Below are 23631 nucleotides of genomic sequence, written 5' to 3' on the forward strand. Positions count from 1 at the left end.
CGTTGTGGGTGCGCGAGAACAGTGAAGAGACCCCTAATCTCTCCTAAGCAAACAATAGAACACGCCACGTGTTCCCAGCACTCCAAATGAAAACAAGAAAAATAACGAAGCTTAGAAACACTTTTGTATATTCACATACAACAACAATATGCAAATGCAAAAACAGGTAGTGAGTGCATCCAGGTAAAAGCTGAAGGGGAGGCGGGTTGGTGGGGGAAAGATGGTTTGATATCACTGGCTAGGTGAGGGTGGGGTACGGAAACCCTTAGAGAAGGATATCTGCGCAGGAAGATGTGGGGGGGCAACGTTTCGGGGTTATCAACTCCTTCTACAGGCCTATTCCCAAAGCCTCCACAAGGGGGACTATGGTACTTCCAAACTCCCTCACAACTCAATCCTCCTAATCTTAAAATCCAAAAAGTGGAAGGAAACACACAAAGGTAAGTGAATGCAAACAGTCTCACATAGAATGGGATCTGTTATTTAGCCTGTGTGTAACCTAATGCAATAAACACATGACACAGCCTGGCACAAAAATGGACATAATATTATTTTCATGTTCTCATTTTTCTTTAGCTACACCAAGCACCACAGAATCGCCTACAAGCAGTGCCACCGTCACTAGTTTGGCAACAACACAGACCACATCCAGCACAACTACACAACCTACAACTAGTCAGTCAACTGCAACATCATCTGTGACCTCCACAATGTCAACAAGTACTGGTGAGTTCCTTTCATCTTAGGGTGATTCAATGCAATGTCAACATTTTAAGATTGTGTAACCTCCCCCTCCCCCCCCCCCCGTCCCACTGGTGTTAGTTACTAAAGTAAACAAGGAGTTAACAGTGAGACTAGATGTTAATCTCCACCCAGTGTTGACACAGCGGTACTGTCATCGGAGGTGTAAAGGAGAGGAGAAGAGGTTTCTGGGAGAGAGTTCCTGCATGGAAGAAAGAGAGGGGCTTCAGAGAGTAGAGGTAGGGAAGATGTTCCACAAAGCATAGTATAGATGTTGCCCCCCCTTGTATTGTGTTTATGATCGGGTCAGTGGCCCTTCAGAGAGGATAGCATACTATGGCCAAAACAGAGTACACAATGTCCCAGTAACAGGAAGGCAGACAAGCAGAAGTGCCCCCAGGATGTCTGGGGGTCGCCCGACAAGCAGATCCCCATCCACAGTGTTCAGGTCCCCCTGAGGCATGGGAACATAAATACAGATTAAGTTTGTACAATAAAAACTCCTGGCGCTCCTGGTGGATTTCCCCGCTTAAAGTCCCTCACGCTGTCACTGTCGTTAGTCACTTTGGTCCTATAGTACTGTATATGAAAGTTAGTGTTTAATAATGTAAACGTCCCTGGAAGGCGTTACTCTGGTAGCACAATATATGGGACCCATTAAACACGTCACTGTCCTTAGTCACTTTGGTCCTACGTGGTTCTGACCCTTTAACCCATTTAACACGTCCCTGTCATTAGCTTCATTTGGCTCTACATGGCGCTCACTGCTTAACCCATTAAACACGTCCCTGTCATTAGGTCACTTTGCTCCTACATGGGACTGACCCTTTAACCCATTAAACACGTCCCTGTCATTAGGTCACTTTGCTCCTACATGGGACTGACCCTTTAACCCATTAAACACGTGCCTGTCATTAGGTCTCTTTGCTCCTATGTGGGACTGAGCCTTTAACCCATTAAACACGTCTCTCTCATTAGTTCAGTGGTCAGTAACATTATAGGACAAAGCTTTCATGGTATATTTCACCTATTCAATTGAAGTCTGATAGTGCCTTTCTTCGGGCCTATGTTTAAATGTATAAGACAGGGCTTTCATCTAATATTCCATTTATACAATATGACTTTTAGCGGGTCTCTGCTCCAATTTATGGGATGGAGATTCTATTCTTCAGTAAATTCCCTTTTAAAGAACAGGATTTATATACTGTAGGATTGATATCTCAGTTAACATGATGAGGTCTGTCACTACATAAATATGTACAGAGCGTATGCTGTATAGACAGCACTACCATATGTGGAATTTAAGTACAGATATATGTACGTTGTGGGTGCGCGAGAACAGTGAAGAGACCCCTAATCTCTCCTAAGCAAACAATAGAACACGCCACGTGTTCCCAGCACTCCAAATGAAAACAAGAAAGATAATGAAGCTTAGAAACACTTTTGTATATTCACATAGTACAACAATATGCAAATGCAAAAACAGGTAGTGAGTGCATCCAGGTAAAAGCTGAAGGGGAGGCGGGTTGGTGGGGGAAAGATGGTTTGATATCACTGGCTATGTGAGGGTGGGGTACGGAAACCCTTAGAGAAGGATATCTGCGCAGGAAGATGTGGGGGGCAACGTTTCGGGGTTATAAACTCCTTCTACAGGCCCATTCCCAAAGCCTCCACAAGGGGGACTATGGTACTTCCAAACTCCCTCACAACTCAATCCTCCTAATCTTAAAATCCAAAAAGTGGAAGGAAACACACAAAGGTATGTGAATGCAAACAGTCTCACATACGTAGAATGGGATCTGTTATTTAGCCTGTGTGTAACCTAATGCAATAAACACCTGACACAGCCTGGCACAAAAATGGACATAATATTATTTTCATGTTCTTATTTTTCTTTAGCTACACCAAGCACCACAGAATCGTCTACAAGCAGTGCCACCATCACTAGTTCGGCAACAACACAAACCACATCCACCACAACTACACAACCTACAACTAGTCAGTCAACTGCAACATCATCTGTGACCTCCACAATGTCAACAAGTACTGGTGAGTTCCTTTCATCTTAGGGTGATTCAATGCAATGTCAACATTTTAAGATTGTGTAACCTCCCCCTCCCCCCCCCCCCCGTCCCACTGGTGTTAGTTACTAAAGCAAACAAGGAGTTAACAGTGAGACTAGATGTTAATCTCCACCCAGTGTTGACACAGAGGTACTGTCATCAGAGGTGTAAAGGAGAGGAGAAGAGGTTTCTGGGAGAGAGTTCCTGCATGGAAGAAAGAGAGGGGCTTCAGAGAGTAGAGGTAGGGAAGACGTTCCACAAAGCATAGTATAGATGATGCCCCTCCTTGTATTGTGTTTCAGTTCGGGTCAGTGGCCCTTCAGAGAGGATACCATACTATGGCCAAAACAGAGTAGAGAATGTCCGAGTAACAGGAAGGCAGACAAGCAGAAGTGCCCCCAGAATGTCTGGGGGTTCGCCCGACAAGCAGATCCCCATCCACAGTGTTCAGTTCCCCCTGAGGCATGGGAACATAAATACAGATTAAGTTTGTACTATAAAAACTCCTGGTGCTCCTGGTGGATTTCCCATTGAACAGACAGACCAAATTTTGGGGCGAAAGATTTTCTTTCTTTTTCCCCCATATCCACTTCCTCTTTTGATTTTGGCTTTGACACACACCTTTTTGAGCTGTGTCCTTTGGCAACAAAGTATCACAAACATATGAGTTGCTGTGTTCCAAACAATAGTTGGTCTGTTACTCTGAAAGTTGTAACAACAATGTGTGACAATTAGTAATATAATGTTATATATCAGCAGCAGCATTTCAAAGGCTGCAGCACAGAGTTAGAAGGCGGCCATTTTGTTAGGCACGCAATCAGGATTTCTACAGATTTATAGCAGAAGCAGCTTAGATAAGGCTGTGAAATTGTCACATACTTTACATATACAAATAAGAAAAAAAGAAAAAGAAACAAAAGAGGGTAATGTAGTTTTGCTGCTTTAAGGGGACACTCGCGCTAGAAATGGTTGCAGTCTGGTGGTGCTTTGAGGGTTAATCTGAGGCTCTCCTAAGCATCAGTGTGTCAGATAAAGCAGGCGTTCTCAACTCCAGTCCTGAGGCCTGCTCAACTCCAGTCCTGAGGCCTGCTCAGCTCTAGTCCTGAGGCCTGCTCAACTCCTAGTCGTTAGGCCTGCTCAACTCTAGTCGTTAGGCCTGCTCAACTCTGGTCCCGAGGCCTGCTCAACTCCAGTCCCGAGGCCTGCTCATCTCCAGTCCTGAGGCCTGCTCAACTCCAGTCCCGAGGCCTGCTCAACCCCAGTCCCGAGGCTTGTTCAACTCCAGTCCCGAGGCCTGCTCAACTCTAGTCGTTAGGCCTGCTCAGATCCAGTCCTGAGGCCTGCTCAACTGCAGTCCTGAGGCCTGCTCATCTCCAGTCCTGAGGCCTGCTCAACTCCAGTCCTGAGGCCTGCTCAACTCCAGTCCTGAGGCCTGCTCAACTCCAGTCCTGAGGCCTGCTCAACTCCAGTCCTGAGGCCTGCTCAACTCCAGTCCTGCGCCCTGCTCAACTCCAGTCCTGCTTCCTGCTCAGCTCCAGTCCTGAGGCCTGCTCATCTCCAGTCCTGAGGCCTGCTCAGCTCCAGTCCTGAGGCCTGCTTAACTGCAGTCCTGAGGCCTGCTCACCTGGCCTCTACCTTTATGCGCTCCCTCTTGCGCCTGTTTCTTTAACACAAGAAAACATCCAAACGTATGCAAATAAGGGGTCAAACAAAGCTTCTGTTCCACTTGGGAGTATTTCTACTTAAACCTATGCAGTCCACAACTCCCTTTAGATTAGCATGTCTCCCAGCCCCAAACATATATCTTGATATGTGCAGATATACAAAAAGTCTTAGAAAAGAAAATTTTATCTGTCTCTTGTAGGGGAAGTCTTCTTTGTTCTCCAGGTTTAGAAGAACTTTCCCCTGTGTCTTGCTGGCAGCGTGCAGTCTCTTCTGGCAGGCTCAAGACGCCTGTCTCCTTGTTCAGATCACAGGTGTGCTAAGGAGTCAGACTTCCTGTCTCAGAGGCAGACTTTTTCTCACACCTCTAATCACTGCTGGATTAGAGGCAAGTTTTCTTAACAGGGTAAATCCCCTGTTACACAGGGTATTTCAGTTTGGTCTCGGTAAAGGGACCAATTTAGGAGAAAGTATTTGTATATAGTACAGGGTATTTCAGTTTGGTCTTGGTAACAGGACTGGTTTAGAAGACAGCCTGTGTATAGTACAGGGTATTTTAGTTTGGTCGGTTTATATGTTTGATTGATTTTGTATTAACAATCTGTCTTATCTCACCGGGCGGCATGAGACAGTAATTAGTCACCAATTAGGGGAGTGCTGATGCTGTGTGTTATTTCCCACTGTAGAGACCAGCACAGGTCCCACCACTACAGAGACCAGCACAGGAGTCACCACTACAGAGACCAGCACAGGTCCCACCACTACAGAGACCAGCACAGGTCCCACCACTACAGAGACCAGCACAGGTCCCACCACTACAGAGACCAGCACAGGTCCCACCACTACAGAGACCAGCACAGGAGTCACCACAACGGGGACCAGCACAGGTCCCACCACTACAGAGATCAGCACAGGATCCACCACTACAGTGACCAGCACAGCTCCCACCACTACAGAGACCAGCACAGGTCCCACCACTACAGAGACCAGCACAGGTCCCACCACTACAGAGACCAGCACAGGTCCCACCACTACAGAGACCAGCACAGGTCCCACCACTACAGAGACCAGCACAGGTCCCACCACTACAGAGACCAGCACAGGCCCCACCACTACAGAGACCAGCACAGGTCCCACCACTACAGAGACCAGCACAGGCCCCACCACTACAGGGACCAGCACAGGAGTCACCACAACAGAGACCAGTACAGGAGTTACCACTACAAAGACCAGCACAGGTCCCACCACTACAGAGACCAGCACAGGTCCCACCACTACAGAGACCAGCACAGGTCCCACCACTACAGAGACCAGCACAGGTCCCACCACTACAGAGACCAGCACAGGCCCCACCACTACAGAGTCCAGCACAGGTCCCACCACTACAGAGACCAGTACAGGCCCCACCACTACTATGACCAGCACAGGAGTCACCACAACAGAGACCAGTACAGGAGTTACCACTACAGAGACCAGCACAGGTCCCACCACTACAGAGACCAGCACAGGTGTTACCACTACAGAGACCAGCACAGGTCCTACCACTACAGAGACCAGCACAGGTCCCACCACTACAGAGACCAGCACAGGTCCCACCACTACAGAGACCAGCACAGGTCCCACCACTACAGAGACCAACACAGGTCCCACCACTACAGAGACCAGCACAGGTCCCACAACTACAGAGACCAGCACAGGTCCCCCCACTACAGAGACCAGCACAGGAGTTACCACTACAGTGACCAGCACAGGCCCCACCACTACAGAGACCAGCACAGGTCCCACCACTACAGAGACCAGCACAGGTCCCACCACTACAGAGACCACCACAGGCCCAACCACTACAGAGACCAGCACAGGTCCCACCACTACAGAGACCAGCACAGGAGTTACCACTACAGTGACCAGCACAGGTCCCACCATTACAGAGACCAGCACAGGTCCCACCACTACAGAGACCAGCACAGGCCTCACCACTACAGAGACCAGCACAGGTCCCACCACTACAGAGACCAGCACAGGTCCCACCACTACAGAGACCAGCAGAGGTCCCACCACTACAGAGACCAGCACAGGAGTTACCACTACAGTGACCAGCACAGGCCCCACCACTACAGAGACCAGCAGAGGTCCCACCACTACAGAGACCAGCACAGGTCCCACCACTACAGAGACCACCACAGGCCCAACCACTACAGAGACCAGCACAGGTCCCACCACTACAGAGACCAGCACAGTTTCCACCACTACAGAGACCAGCACAGGTCCCACCAGTACAGAGACCAGCACAGGTCCCACCACTACAGAGACCAGCACAGGAGTTACCACTACAGTGACCAGCACAGGTCCCACCACTACAGAGACCAGCACAGGTCCCACCACTACAGAGACCAGCACAGGCCTCACCACTACAGAGACCAGCACAGGTCCCACCACTACAGAGACCAGCACAGGTCCCACCACTACAGAGACCAGCAGAGGTCCCACCACTACAGAGACCAGCAGAGGTCCCACCACTACAGAGACCAGCACAGGTCCCACCACTACAGAGACCAGCACAGGTCCCACCACTACAGAGACCAGCACAGGTCCCACCACTACAGAGACCAGCACAGGAGTTACCACTACAGTGACCAGCACAGGTCCCACCACTACAGAGACCAGCACAGGTCCCACCACTACAGAGACCAGCACAGGTCCCACCACTACAGAGACCAACACAGGTCCCACCACAGCAGAGACCAGCACAGGTCCCACCACTACAGAGACCAGCACAGGTCCCACCACTACAGAGACCAGCACAGGTCCCACCACTACAGAGACCAGCACAGGTCCCACCACTACAGAGACCAGCACAGGTCCCACCACTACAGAGACCAGCACACGTCCCACCACTACAGAGACCAGCACAGGCCCCACCACTACAGAGACCAGCACAGGTCCCACCACTACAGAGACCAGCACAGGCCCCACCACTACAGAGACCAGCACAGGTCCCACCACTACAGAGACCAGCACAGGAGGTACCATTACAGAGACCAGCACAGGTCCCACCACTACAGAGACCAGCACAGGTCCCACCACTACAGAGACCAGCACAGGTCCCACCACTACAGAGACCAGCACAGGTCCCACCACTACAGAGACCAGCACAGGTCCCACCACTACAGAGACCAGCACAGGTCCCACCACTAAAGAGACCAGCACCGGAGTTACCATTACAGAGACCACCACAGGTCCCACCACTACAGAGACCAGCACAGGTCCCACCACTACAGAGACCAGCACAGGAGTTACCACTACAGAGACCAGCACAGGCCCCACCACTACAGAGACCAGCACAGGTCCCACCACTACAGAGACAAGCACAGGTCCCACCACTTCAGAGACTAGCATAGGTCCCACCACTACAGAGACCAGCACAGGTCCCACCACTACAGAGACCAGCACAGGAGTTACCACTACAGAGACCAGCACAGGCCCCACCACTACAGAGACCAGCACAGGTCCCACCACTACAGAGACAAGCACAGGTCCCACCACTTCAGAGACCAGCACAGGTCCCACCACTACAGAGACCAGCACAGGTCCCACCACTACAGAGACCAGCACAGGTCCCACCACTACAGAGACCAGCACAAGTCCCACCACTACAGAGACCAGCACAGGATCCACCACTACAGAGACCAGCACCGGAGTCACCACCACAGAGAGTAGCACAGGTCCCACCACTACAGAGACCAGCACAGGTCCCACCACTGCAGAGACCAGCACAGGACCCACCACTACAGAGACCAGCACAGGATCTACCCCAAGCACCTACAGACCTTCCCCAGTCTCCGTGTCACCCCAGTCCTCAGGGTCAACTGCCACCAACCGTAAGTGGAATATCATCCCGGCGTCAGTGCTTACAGTATTTGCCCTTTTTTCAACCCCCCAAAAAGTACGCTTTTCCCTTCCTGCACCCCCCACATGACTAACACCCCCCACTAACTACTCCTTCATGACCAATTCACCCAACTGAACCTGACACCAACTCATGGCTGTTGGTTAATGGAAACCAAGGAATGGTTTAATGGTTCCTGGACTGGGCTAGGGGCCAGTTCCAACTAATAACTTAACCTTAACTAGGTCAGCTGAACTAGTTGTATATCTAGCTGCCCTACTAAAGGGTCGTCATTACTACCAAGATAATGTCTTCACCGTCACCAGATCAACATTTTTCCAACTATAGAGTACGTTTTTGCTAGACGAATAACCCTTAACTAATTCCCAGCTGAATAAATTGTATACTCTGCACAACTAATAAGCTTAACTAGTTTGCAGCTTAGCTAGTTGTCAAATCTGTTCCCCTACTCAAGCACTAACCAGCATTACTACTAAACATAATGTCTTCCACCACTCAACAGGTTTTCAAGCTGTGACAATTAGGTGTATGTTTCATGGATCCCATTTACTGTTTACTTATAACTTATAACCAGAACTAGTTCCCAGCTGGAATAGGTGCATGTCCTCCTCCTGCATCCAGAAACTAACCACCATTACTACTAGCAACATGTTGTATTTGACAGCTCCACGCAGTTGAGATAATTGAGAGAAGGTTTAGTGGACCTCACGTAGTTACTGTAGTTCCCAGCCAAACTAGTTGTTTATCTACTAGTGCTAACATGATCAAAATGATGGTGTGTCATTCATAGGGTCAACGGTTTAACAAGTACATATATTGTAGTGTAGTTGGGGAGTTTGCTTACTCTCTTTTCATTTAACTAACTAGCTTAACTAAGAACTAATGTGAAAAGTGTGAATAAATAAGAGACATCTGAGGATTATTTGCAGAATAACAAATAAGTTTATTTCAGTGTACGTGTGCACACTTAGAAGGAAGTTTCAAAATAAAACTCCCCCAACGAAATACTGGCATACAGGCCCTATTTATACCCAAAATACTAAGCCCATGCCCCCTAAACGGAGTGGCGTGTGCGTCATTACGTAAGCATATAAGATAAACAAAATATGAATATGGACACATTGAGTTAATAGCATAACTATGAGATTCATTTAAAAAATTAAATGACACAGCTAATATTCCTGGCCGGTGACCTTTTCTCTATATACGAGATTTCTGAGAAAGGGTGTCCATAACCATGGGATCCTCCCTCGGAATGCGAGACGTGCTTGTTATCTATCTTTTATTTTCATAACATTGGCGCTTTCCTCCCATCTTCAAGGTCTTGTGGCTTAGCTAAACAGCGTATTATCACTTAAAACTTTAGGAGCAGAAAAAAGAAAAAATGTGTCTTTAAACTAAACTTCCATTCCAACTTTCATACAGACAATAGGCAAAATGGATGACAATATGAGGCACCTAAGATGGATGCTGACTTAAAATGGCTGCTTAGATCCCAGTGCTATTATGTCAACCCTCCCCCCTCCTTGCATCATATTTTCACTTTGTCACTAACAATTGTTACCACCAGAATCACGTAATCTTCTTCACCCGCTGTTCACAGTGTTCCCCCACTTTTTCCTCAAATAGCATTCTTAACTAATTCTCAGCTGAACTAGTTGCATTACCAGCTACCCTGCTATAGGACTAACCCCCACTATTAGAGCTAACTTTTGTCTTCAACCACCAGCCGAACAGATTCTCCACATTGAGACACTTTCGGAAAAAAAAATTGTGGTGCTTACTCAACATTTTGCGCGACTAACACCTTTAACTAGTTCCCAGCTGAGCTAGTTGTATTACCAGCTACTCACCTAAAGAACTATCCACAGCTACTTCCAAGATAACCTTGTCATCCACAGCTTCATTGGTTGTCCCCATTTAGGCACTTTAGAAAACATTCTCTGTTGCTCACTCAAATTTTGCTCAACTAATACCCTTAACTGGTTCCCTTCTGAACTAATTGCATTACCAGCTGTCCTGCTAAAGAAATGACCAGTAACAGAATAACTTTGTCTTTACTAGTTCAACCATGTTTCAAGTGGAGAAACTTGGAAGTAGGCTTGTTCAAGCTCGTGTTAAATCTTTCTGAGAAATACTTTTTCATAGTCTCTGTAAGAGACGTGTGCAGGGGTACGTAAGGGAGACCGTTTTAAAGGTTAAATTAAAATGAGGCTTTATTGCCTGTTCCTTTGAAAAATACAGCAAACAAAAATACATAAAACAATTAACACCTATCCCCATGTAAGGGCTAACTTACTTCCCCAGTCCCTCTGTCGAGGCGGGGGGGGGGGGGGGAAGCCCCTTACCCACTTATCACCCCAAAGTCTCAGCGGTACCATAACACAGATGGCCCTTCGTGGCAGTGGTGTCCGGGTAGGTGTCTGCTTGAAGGTCCAGGTATAGAGGTCTGGTCCCATTTTGTCTTGCTCTCAGAACACAGCCCTCCTTTTTCTTCTGGCAGCTCCATTGTGAGCTAAGGAATCTCTCTCCTGTTTCTCAGAACAGGCTTTTTCTAAAAGTCCTAATCAGCCAGGTGGAGTCTGGTTGATTGCCTGTGTCCAATTAACCAGCGCACACCTGGATTTAGAGGCAATTTCCCTCAAACAGGGATAAGTCCCCTTTACAGTCTCTCATTTTCAAATTTGTATTTCATTTTTTTTTTTTTTTTTTACATTTAATTTAACTTTTGAATTCAATTTATTTTCTTTTTTTTTTAGGGGAGGAAGAGAGAATAAGGGACAGCACGAGACAGGGAAAAAGAGAGGAGGAGGATTGAGAGAGAATGGTTTAGGACGAGGGGAGAGAAAGACAGGGAAGGGGAAAGAGAGAGAGATGTCGAGGTTATTAAGAAGAGGGAAAAGTGTGAGCGATAGAGAAGGAGAGAGGGAGAGAGAGAGAGAAATTTTAATAGAGAGACAGAATATATATACTGTACAATATATACCATGGATAAATGTGGGTAGAGATGTCTCACTAACCTGACTGCACTAACCACTAACTAGTTCCCTGGTTGGGTGGTGGATGGTAAGTCTCCATCCTGAAACATATGTCTGCCCTCTGCAGTGACCAGGAAACCTGATGAGCCCTTTCCTCCCTATGTCATCATCGTCATCGGCGTGTGCGTCATCATCGGTTTGCCCCTGGTTCTGATAGGAATTTTCATGGTGAGTTTGTGTGTGTGTGAACTAAATGTCTATTTATAAAGTGTCAACATATTCTGGGGTAAACAGAATGACACACCAATATACAGTATGAGTGTGTGTATAAACTATATATACAGTATACAGCCTGTCTGTCATATGGTCCACCATATTCTTCTGCCAACCGAAAATTAGTCCCGCTGTAGGAGGTCTGCTCCAATCGTCATTACATATTTATTGAATTTTCTGTATCGCACCACTATGCCGACTTTATTAACCACTAATATGGTGCCAAAATCATGACCATTTTGCCCGCCGCCACCACCACACATTCCCTCTTCCTATTTATTTTTCTAAAGGGACCCAATAGTTCCTACTATGCTGGTGTCCTCTCCTGTCTGGAATTTTCCAGTCAACCCTTTGGGTACCACGGGCAAAGCGTCTACATTATGATGTTTAGCGCTCCAGGGGGCCAGATGACTTAGTAGTTGAGATGGGGCGGACAGGTCCAAGTCCGCTTCACCGGATATTCCTAGATTTTGTAGACCATATCCAACCCTCGCATCACAATCCATGGTTAGTGTCCTGCGCCTCGGAGAAGCTGAGGTGGCCTGCAGAGGGCATGCTGTGTGTCGTAGGTGTCCAGCTGGAAATAACAAGGAGGACATGCTCTGTCGGAAGTGTCCAGCTGGGACAGGGACAGAGGACATGCTGTGTCGTAGGTGTCCAGCTAGAAATGACAAAGAGGACATGCTGTGTCGGAAGTGTCCAGCTGGGACAGGGACAGAGGACATGCTGTGTCGTAGGTGTCCAGCTAGAAATGACAAAGAGGACATGCTGTGTCGGAAGTGTCCAGCTGGGACAGGGACAGAGGAGGTGCCCAGCTGGGACAGGGACAGAGGAGGTGCTGAGTTGGAGGTGCCCAGCTGGGACAGGGATCAGAGGAGGTGCTGAGTTGGAGGTGCCCAGCTGGGACAGGGACAGAGGACGTGCTGAGTTGGAGGTGCTCAGCTGGGACAGGGATCAGAGGAGGTGCTGAGTTGGAGGTGCCCAGCTGGGACAGGGACAGAGGAGGTTCTGAGTTGGAGGTGCCCAGCTGGGACAGGGACAGAGGACGTGCTGAGTTGGAGGTGCCCAGCTGGCACAGGGACAGAGGAGGTGCTGAGTTGGAGGTGCCCAGCTGGGACAGGGATCAGTAGTTAAGGCAGCAGAGCGCCAGTGGTAATTTGCCAGTGACCAAAGATAACTTTCCTCACCTACGGGGTGGAGCATAAATATACACAATGCAATGGAAGCCCTCTGTGTGTCAGGACCAGGTTTAGGGCTCGCCCCCCCGTGTGGCATCCCGCAACGTGACGAGTGACGGCGGTCAGCTGCAGCCTGTGTGCAGGCGCCACACCACCTGGAAGGGAGACCCACCAGGCACTGGTCCCAGCCTCTGCTCCTGTGATGACGCGGACAACGTGCATCACACGCCACCAACGCACAGGCGCCGCAGTGCCACAGGCAAACAACGGGCGGCTACTCTCATCAGCTGCTCCACACCTGTAGTGCATTACCCTCTGGCCTATCAGTGGACAGCATATGGCTGACGACTGATTACTCACAGCCTCCTGCTGCTTCACCATTGGCTGCTTATGCTTTATATGCTCAGCCAGCCCTCTAGCAAACTGGCTGAGCATAAACCCTGTTTATGTTTTCGTGTGCTTACCTCAAAGCTCCGGCTGCCCTGCCTACCCTTGCCTTGCTTCCTATTTTTGACCACAGCTTGTACCTGGGCCTCTGCCTTCTTTGACCCCTTGACTACGGCTACGGATGAGACAATTCTTCCATCTCTCCTCCTGGACCATGGCAACGGATTACGACAATTCTATCTTCTCCATTCCTAGACCACAGTGAGAATTACCACCACCCAGACCTCTCTTACCACTAACCCAGCTACTCGACCCTTACCACTCCGGACGCGGTCACGCGGCTCTAGGTCGGTGCTGCTAACCTCCTCACCTCAGCCTCGCGGTTCCGTCCAGTTTGTGGTGAGCGCACGTTACACTGTGTTAGCACACTAGGATGGTGTTCCGTGTCAACTCCTGGACGCCTCAACAACGTGTCTACTGCCACAACCTATTTGGTTTGCCAACGGCAGTGAGACATGTTTTTCGTAAGTCCTATATTTATAACATAAGTATGGAATTTTCTGTTCTTATGCTGCGGACATCACCATGCTGGCTTTATGTTTCACTTTGTTGTGCTCTTCCCCTTTTTATTAATTGAAAATCATTTTTTTTGAGGGGTTTTCCCGTTATTGTTTGCACCAGACGTGCACCCCCATTCATATCTATGTGTGACACCGTGGATGACGTTGAATTCTCATTTTTAATTTTTTATCACAAGTTCTAGGGCAGGGGTGGCCAACTTCGTTTTCAGGCGTGGGCACCTATTTTTTTGGCTGGCTACTGTCCTACTGTTCCCTCCTCCTCTCACTCAATTCCCTCCCACTACTCCTCTCAAACCTAATTCCCCGCTTCTCCTCTCACTCAATTCCCCGTCGATCCTCCACTGTCACTCAATTCCCCATCTCTCACTCAATCCACTCCCCTCTCACTCAATTCCCCCTCCCCCTCTCTCACTCAATACCCTCTATCACTCAATTCTCACTCCCTCCCCTTCTCTCACTCATGTGGCCCCTCCCACTAAGAATTTTACATTGGGGGTGTAGAGGAAGGCCTCCGTCCCACAGTGGAGGGGAGCTGCGGCCCCCCTCAAGCAGATGCAAAAGGTGGACCCGACTTCATGGCAGACACACCATCCGATGCCAGGTGCACAGGGAAGTGGCGGATGGTGGATGGACGTAGGCCTTTCCACATGCCGTCATAGGTTTTAGGGTATACGTACGGGTTGGTGTTGTATAATAATAAAGGTCCCATTGGGGACCGAACTCTTGATCTCACTCATTTCTTCACCAATAACCAAGAAAAGTGTGCCGGTTCCGTGCTTGTTCTTGTAGGCAATTCTATTGTATCTGCTGGTGCGTTCTCACGGTTGGAATAGTGTATTAACCTTGCCCTATTTTAATCTGTGGCTAATTAAAAGCAATGGGAATCTCCTGCTGGTGCTTTGTGTATGTCCCACCACAATGTGCCAGCATGATTAATATCGTTGGCTACTCTGTACATATATATATATATCATCTTCAGTCCTCGATCCACTGCTGGATGAAGCCTCCCCAATGATCTCCCAGGTACTGCGGTTACAGCCTCTCTTCTCCACGTACATATAAATATATATCACCATCTTCAGCCCGTGTCTCCCACTGCTGGATGAGGCCTCCCCAATGATCTCCCAGGTACTGCGGTTACAGCCTCTCTTCCCCACGTACATATAAATATATATCACCACCTTCAACCCGTGTCTCCCCACTGCTGGATGAGGCCTCCCCAATGATCTCCCGGGTACTGCGGTTACAGCCTCTTTTCTCCACGTCGCTCCAACAGATTCCATGATCTCATCCTCCCATCTTACATTTGTTTATCATCTTGGTTCTTTAATCTTTCTTGGAATCCAGTTGAGTTCCATCTTTGTCCAACAATGGTCATGTCTTCTTATTATTTGTTGGCCCACAGCCAGTTTTGTTTCTTTTGTGTGTACAGTATATGTGTGTGTGTGTGTGTATGCGTGTATATATGCAAATGTATGTACAGTATGTGTGAGTATGTGTGCGTGTATATATATATATATATATATATATATATATATATATATATATATATATATATATCTTATACTATATTAGTGAAAGCACTGTATGTTTGCCTGCCTGCCTGGATGTCCGGTGTCCCTAGGGGAAATCTCATTGGTCCCTTGGCCCGCCCCCGCACACCTCTCATTGGCCTGAGGCGGAGTGACGGGCCAAACGACACACAGGGACACACACACACACAGGGACACACACACACACACACACACACACACACACACACACACACACACACACACACACACACACACACACACACACACACACACACACACACACACACACACACACACAGGGGGACACACACACAGGGACACACACACACACACACAGGGACACACACACACAGGGACACACACACACAGGGACACACACACGGACACACACACACACACACACACACGGGGCTCACAGTGTTAGCAGCACCCGCGCGCACCTCCTCCTCTCCCCGTGTCTCCCGCGCTTTCACACCGACCCCCCCCCCTCCCTCGGCGCCGCTACAGTCAGCGGGACACACACACACACACTATTATTAGCCCTTCAGCGCCCCCCCCCCCACCCAGTGTCAGCGGCCGTGCGAGACCCCCCTTCTCCCCCCCCCACACATATACATGCCCCCCCCTCCCCGGCGGGGGAACAGCCAGTGACCAGGCAGGCTGCCTCACGGCGCCGAGTGCCCAAGATGGTGGTGCCCGGGACACAGCGGGGGAGCGGCCACAACACGCTGCCTCCCGCCTCAGATCCACGTGGGACCTGCCGGATGGGTGAGTGAGCGGCCTTCACCTCCCCTCCACCCCCCCTTCACCTCCCCTCCACCCCCCCTCCCCTCCAGTGTCAGTGTCTCCCCGATACCCCCCCCCCCCACCCGGCGCCGCTACAGTCAGCGGGGGAGCGAGCGAGCGCCCGGGACACAGCGGGAGAGCGGCCACAACACGCTGCCTCCCGCCTCAGATCCACGTGGGACCTGCCGGACGGGTGAGTGAGCAGCCTTCACCTCCCCTCACCCACACCTCACCCCCCATCACCTCCCCTCCCATCACCTCCCCTCACCCCCTTTCACCTCCCCTCACTCCACTTCTCCCTTCCACCCCCCTTCACCTCCCCCCCTCCACCCCCCCTTCACCTCCCCTCCACCCCCCCCTTCACCACCTCCCCTCCACCCCCCCCCCCTTCACCTCCCCTCCACCCCCCCCCCCTTCACCTACCTTCCACCCCCCCTTCACCTCCCTTCTACCCCCCCCCCCCTTCACCTCCCTTCCACTCCCCCCCCCTTCACCGCCCCTCCACCCCCCCTTCACCACCCCTCCACCCCCCCTTCACCTCCCCTCCACCCCCCCTTCACCTCCCCTCCACCCCCCCCCTCCACCCCCCCACCTTCACCTCCCCTCCACCCCCCCTTCCCACCGCCTCCCCCCCCCTTTCACACCGCTTCCCACCGCCTCCCCCCCTTCCCACCGCCTCCCCCCCCTTCCCACCGCCTCCCCTCCACCTTCCCACCGCCTCCCCCCTTCCCCCCCTTCCCACCGCCTCCCCCCCCCTTCCCACCGCCTCCCCCCACCCCTTCCCACCGCCTCCCCCCACCCCTTCCCACCGCCTCCCCCACCCCTTCCCACCGCCTCCCCCCCTTCCCACCGCCTCCCCCCCTTCACACCGCCTCCCCCCCCTTCCCACCGCCTCCCACCCCCCCCTTCCCACCCCCCCTTCCCACCGCCTCCCCCCCCTTCCCACCGTCTCCCCCCCCCTTCCCACCACCTCCCCCCCCTTCCCACCGCCTCCCACCCCCCTTCCCACCGCCTCCCACCCCCCTTCCCACCGCCTCCCACCCCCCGCCATCCCACCGCCTCCCACCCCCCCTCCTCTAACCCTTCCCCCCCTCCTCTAACCCTTCCCCCCCTCCTCTAACCCTTCCCCCCCTCCTCTAACCCTTCCCCCCTCCTCCACCCCTTGCCCCCCTCCTCCACCCCTTGCCCCCCTCCTCCACCCCTTGCCCCCCTCCTCCACCCCTTGCCCCCCTCCTCCCCTTCCCGCCGCCCTTCGCCTTCATGCCCGCCTTACCGCCTCCCCACCCCGCCTCTGCCTTTCACCCGCCCTTACTCCGGCCGCCTCTGCCTTTCACCCACCGCCTCACAGCCGCTGCACGCACTCAACAGACACCCGCCACACTCGACACATACCTGCCGCCACACACACCTGCTGCCTCCCGCCCCTACGCACCGACATCACTGACCCACCGCCTCACACCCTAGCAGGACCCCCCACTCACAGACAGCACTCACAACCCACGCGCCAGCCGCCGCCGCCTCACACCCTTGCAGGACCCCCACTCACAGACAGCACTCACAACCCACGTGCCACCCGCCGCCTCACACCCTAGCAGGACCCCCACTCACAGACAGCACTCACAACCCACGCACCACCCGCCGCCTCACACCCTAGCAGGACCCCCACTCGCACACAGCACTCACAACCCACGCGCCACCCGCCGCCTCACACCCTAGCAGGACACACGACTCAGATTTTTACATCACTTATGGCACCAAAATATACATTGTACTGTGGTGTGGTTACAATAAACCATTTTTATACAACATCGTATTACATTTTCTTCCATCTTTCTTTTCAATATTATTATCCAACCTTTACAACAAACAGTCACCTATTGTTCCACGATTTATAAATAATACTACCTATTACGCATTTACATCCCGGGCAACGCCGGGTCTCTCAGCTAGTATATATATACAGGAGAGAAAAAACACAGGCGCAAATAGTGATTAGTGAAAACTGTTGCAAAGTATCAGGGAAGAATTAATAGCATATGGACGAAACCAATGAAGATGAATCTGAAATAATAAAAAAGAAGCAAAATATGGTGAAGTATGCTTGTATTCTTCAGAATGCGCAAAAGACAAAAAGCTACTTACAAAGTAGCAGATAAAACAGGCATGTAGGATATCAAGATCCTCTCCTCACTGCTGATCTGTATGGCGACTAGTTGGTTCTGGCTCCACCTGGAACGCAGAGACCCTGCACAGGCTCAGATGCGTCAGCAGCTGCCTCCAGTGTTGTCCTGGCTATCCCTCCAGTCTCGCGGGATTGCGAGTATGACATCAGCGCGTTGTTATATCCGTTGAAGGGAGGAATCGGCACACACTGTCCAGCTAATACTAGACCAATATTGCCAGATAGAGCTAAGAACTCAGAGAATCAGGGAGGCCTCCCCCTGATGAAGTCTTTTTCAAGACGATACGCGTAGGGTGGAGGCTGGAATAGCATTTCCTTAAGGTCTCCCTGACTCTCTGAGTTCTTAGCTCTATCTGGCATTATGATTATAGTGTTTTAATTGCGCACTTAGTTATTCTATATATATATATATATATATATATATATATATATATATATATACATTCATACAGTGCATACTGTACATATATACATACATGTGATTGTTGAAAGGATGAGTCATAGAGAACAGTTACAGTATCTTATGAGTGTCAGCGATATTTCCCTACATAACGATGACTTTCTCCTTCCTACTACAGATAATTCACCTCCTCAAAACCCGAGTCTCCGTGACCCTGGTCAAATGCGCACAGAACCCAACCCGACCCTACAGAGGGAAGAGACAGTCCGAGACAGAAATCCCGTCAGCGGTCTTCTAACTTTGGAATGTCGGGACACACCCTACAGTATTTTGATGAACCTTCCAGCTCTCGAAATATCCGGAGAAATTTCCCATAAATACCGGATAAATAATAATTTAAAAAAAAATCAGATAATGTTTAATTGAATAGGACAATCATGACAAATATTATCATTTCATTACGGAAGTTCAATCCTAAAACACACACAACAAAATAAAAATGTCGGGAAAATAATACATTGCAACAAAGAAGGATAGCCATTTTAAAACGTGTGGTTTTACAAGTATGAATTAGACTGGAAGGCATTGCATAAAGGGAAGATATTTTTGAAGGATCCCACCCCAGAGGGGGCGACACATGTTTAATTATAAAGCTTTGGTAATTGAAGATATCTATACTATAATTAAGTTGGATTCCGTTTGTCAGAAGCATCGAAATCTCACAAACGGCACCACGAAACTTTCACTATACTGCTGCGGCACAGTTTATTCGAGCATTTGCCCGTTCTGTGCCGCAGCAGTAGCCTGGCGCGCGCCCGAGTGTGACGGGCACACGCCGAAGCAGCGGAAGAGCGCCCTCCGATCGGGGCGCTCTCCCTACTGCTGCCGGGTCCGCCGGGTCCCCCGGAACCCCCTGCCGCTGTCCCGCGATCGCGGGACACCAGGGCTCTCTCGGGGAGCCCCTGGACACGCGTGCAGGGGGCGCACGCTCCCGATGACGCGTGACCGCGCGTCTATGACGCGCGGCACGCCGAGGGGCGGCCACTAGCAAGCCGGGAGATTTCCCGGCTTGCGGTACCGACCACACTTCAATAAAGTGTGTCGGTAGTGTACGTTCTGCTGTGAATTTGTAGGTCAACGCAACTATTTTGGGCTTCACATGTCATTCACCTGCCAAGTTATGGACATTCTAATGTTCAGCAAAAACCTTAGTGCACCTAGGTGTGTGTGTGTGTGTGTGTGACACTGTGTGTGTGTGGCACTATGTGTGTGTGTGAATGTCTGTGTGTGACTGTGTGTGTATGTGTGTGTGACACAGTGTGTGTGTGTGTGTGTGTGTGTGTGTGTGTGTGTGTGTGTGTGTGTGTGTGTGTGTGTGTGTGTGTGTGTGTGTGTGTGTGTGTGTGACTGTGTGTGTGTGTGTGACACAGTGTGTGTGTGTGTGTTTGTGTGTGTGTGACACCGTGTGTGCGTGTGTGACACACTGTGTGTGTGTGTGTGTGTGGCACTGTGTGTTTGTGTGTGTGTGGCACTGTGTGTGTGTGTGTGTGGCACTGTGTGTGTGGCACTGTGTGTGACACTGTGTGTGTGTGTGGCACTGCGTGTGTGTGTGTGGCACTGTGTGTGTGTGTGACACTGTGTGTGACACTGTGTGTGTATGTGTGACTGTATGCATGTGTGTATATATATATATATACATACATACATACATAAATACTATAATTCTAAATTGAATTCCGTCTGTTTGTTTGTATGTCCGAAGCATCGAAATCTCAGAAACGGCACCACGGGGCACAACAAAACTTTCACTGGACATGCTGCTGCGGATTTGGCTGCAAGGGGGCATGCCACAGCAGTGCAGGGAAAAGTGCTGCCAGCGGGGTGGGGAGGTGGGAGGGGCCGGGGACATGTTCCGGCAGCGGGGGGAGACACACCCAGACAGACACAGAGACACACACAGACACAAATCTCACCCCGCACTACATCCAGCAGCGAGTGGGGGGAGAGGGGGGACCGGGGAGATGTGACGCCGGGGGGAAAGGGGGGTGCCGGGGAAAGGTGCCGCCAGCGGGAGGGGGGGGGGGGTCGGGGACATGTATTCAGTATTACATTCCCTGGGTGAAGCCGGGTACAAAAGCTAGTTGTATATAAAAAAAAAGATAAAACTCAGGATCCCAGTCAAGAAGTTGTAGGATCATGTACAGTAAAGGTATAATGGTAAAGATTTAGAATGAAAAGGCCCCAGAAGACATATCAAAGTATGATTAGGGTTTTATAATAAACTGTAAAATGTAGTATTTGATTGTAATATTGTATATTTATATAAAAAATGTTGTTTTTACTCAGTTGTAAAGTTCTTTTTTTAAAGAAAATTCAAATGCAGTATCCATAAAATTTCAGAATATTTTGATATCACGGGAGACCAGGTTATTTACACCGTTTTACCGGGATCATACATTGAGCAAAACAAAGTAATGAAATAAATTGTAATTTATTCGGCATAAATTTGCTTACACACAATGACACAAAATACAGACAAAAAGACACACTTCCTTTGAGGCTAGGGTTGAAAACTAGACTCTCCTAGGTGCAGGGAACTCTATGGGAGAGTTTTACCCTGACCGGGACTTAGCCCGGAATCTCCTGGAACCCAAATCGGCATAAAGTTCCACACGCCCCTGCTACGTTCTCTCCTGAGAATTTGGTCCCTCCTGACCGCGAGTTACTACAAATGTCCTATAGCTCAAATCGTCATAAAAACCCAGCCGCGTCGCTACAATCATTTCTGATAACTTGGGTGCAAAAGACGGGACTTAGTCTCTGGCGGGCAGGCTTTTCTGGCTTGAAATCGAAACCGGTTGCTCTGCTATTCGCGCAGAAGCAACTTTGAAAAGCCCGCCCGTGCTCTTACTACAGGGAACACTGAATCTGATTGGCTCATCGATTCTTATAGTATTCTGAGTTTCATTCACAAAACTCAGCAACCAATCAACGCGTGGGAAAATTCCCAAGCAGCCAATCAGAGCCAACCTGGCTAGAAAATCCGGGTCACTGGGAAATATGAAATAGCCAAGTGACATGAGCAGGCCTGCCACCTCTCTCCCTGGCTACCTCAATGCCACCTGCAGGGACAGGCTCCACCACGTCTGGCAGAGCAAGTGGCATCTCAGAGGACGGCCATTGATCTCCGGACCTGGTTCTCCGCCTTTCCCCGCTGACCAAATACTATTCATACCTCTGAGCTTCCTCTGGCTGCTTTGAACTCTGATGTCCAGCAGACTCACCGGCGCCAATGGGTTAGCTCGGGCAGCCTGTTTGGACATCGGTTCCGAATGTAAAGAACACATTACATTTTAATAAAGTATATTTTCACTATACTTCTGAGTCTTGGGGAACATGGTTCAGAATGGGAAATATGTTGAAGGTTTCATTTCTATCTGCCTTTTTCCCCACACACTTTCTCTTGGACTCAGTTTGGACTCTCAGATTCCCCCCTCAACCTTATATACGGTTGGGGTACCCGCAACCCCTATACTGGTTGTGGGTCACCTGGGTACCCCCTTAACCTAGAGAGTCACTCAGCTTAAGGAATAGAGGTGTTATCCCTGTGCCCCATTCTCCTTTCTGGGCTGTGCTGAAGCAGGGTACCCTAGTGGTGAGTCACGCTTGCGTTTTCAAGGGGAGGTATTGCCAGGACAATGTGATTTTATGTATCCGAGAATCAGGCATAAATCCCGGGTACATTTATAGGGGAACCGACAACTCCGGACCCCAACCTCCTAAGCACATTCTGACGACAATTCCTCCGCAAAACCCGCTGAAACTCATTCCCCAGCAATCCCTGCTTTACTGCGCGCCCGGAAACTCATCCCCCAGCAATCCCTGCCTTACTGCGCGCCCGGAAACTCATCCCCCAGCAATCCCTGCTTTACTGCGTGCCCGGAAACTCATCCCCCAGCAATCCCTGCTTTACTGTGCACCCGGAAACTCATCCCCCAGCAATCCCTGCTTTACTGCGCGCCCAGAAACTCATCCCCCAGCAATCCCTGCTTTACTGCGCGCCCGGAAACTCACCCCCCAGCAATCCCTGCTTTACTGCGCGCCCGGAAACTCACCCCCCAGCAATCCCTGCTTTACTGCGCGCCCAGAAACTCATCCCCCAGCAATCCCTGCTTTACTGCGCGCCCGGAAACTCATCCCCCAGCAATCCCTGCTTTACTGCGCGCCCGGAAACTCATCCCCCAGCAATCCCTGCTCTCTGGCAGGCCCGGAAACTCACCCCCCCAGCAATCCCTGCTCTCTGGCAGGCCCGGAAAGGGTAACACACAAAAAAAACTTTTATTACATACAACAAAAGGAAACAGGTTTTTGGGGGTGCTTAAGATAATTATATGACTCAAATTATTGAGGAACCAACCAGGAGAGGGACAGTTCTGGATTTGGTCATATCAAACAATGTAGAAGTAATAACAAATATTCAAGTCCTGGAACATTTGGGTAACAGTGATCATAACATGGTCTCATTTGAAATAAATTATCAAAAAACAGATTACTTGGGTTCAACAAAGACCTTCAACTTTGGAAAGGCAGATTTTAATAAACTGAGGTCTAATCTAGTAGTAATACAATGGGATGATGTTTTTGCAGGGAAAAATATAGAAGATAAATGGTCTTTAAAACATTGTTAGAAAAGCACACTTATCAGTGTATACCCTTGGGTAATAAGTATAAAAGAAATAAGTCAAAACCAATGTGCCTAAATAAACAGGTAGGGGAGGAAATGGACAAGAAGAGGAAGGCGTTTAGATTCTTTACGTCAGAAGGGACGGAGATATCATATCAGAATTATAAGGAATGTAACAAAAATTGCAAAAGGGCAATTAAATTAGCAAAAATGGATAATGAAAAAAGGATTGCAATAGAAAGTAAGGTCAACCCTAAAAAGTTCTTTAAGTACC

At 49.9% G+C, this 23631-nt stretch overlaps 1 protein-coding gene across 1 annotated transcript in view; it reads left to right on the plus strand.

Moving 5' to 3' along the window:
• LOC142471447 (uncharacterized) overlaps window positions 1-19100 on the plus strand; it is a 35044-nt gene extending 15944 nt beyond the window's left edge. Inside the window, exons 9-14 of the mRNA XM_075578249.1 lie at window positions 577-726; window positions 2641-2790; window positions 5153-7270; window positions 7610-8344; window positions 11479-11579; window positions 18852-19100. Of these exons, the coding sequence (XP_075434364.1) occupies window positions 577-726; window positions 2641-2790; window positions 5153-7270; window positions 7610-8344; window positions 11479-11579; window positions 18852-18971 (3374 nt within the window). The 3' untranslated portion in view covers window positions 18972-19100. The remainder of the gene's footprint in view (window positions 1-576; window positions 727-2640; window positions 2791-5152; window positions 7271-7609; window positions 8345-11478; window positions 11580-18851) is intronic.
• The last annotated feature ends 4531 nt before the right edge of the window (window positions 19101-23631 follow it).

This window comes from Ascaphus truei, chromosome 20 (assembly GCF_040206685.1).
Source record: "Ascaphus truei isolate aAscTru1 chromosome 20, aAscTru1.hap1, whole genome shotgun sequence".
Classification (NCBI taxonomy): domain Eukaryota; kingdom Metazoa; phylum Chordata; class Amphibia; order Anura; family Ascaphidae; genus Ascaphus; species Ascaphus truei.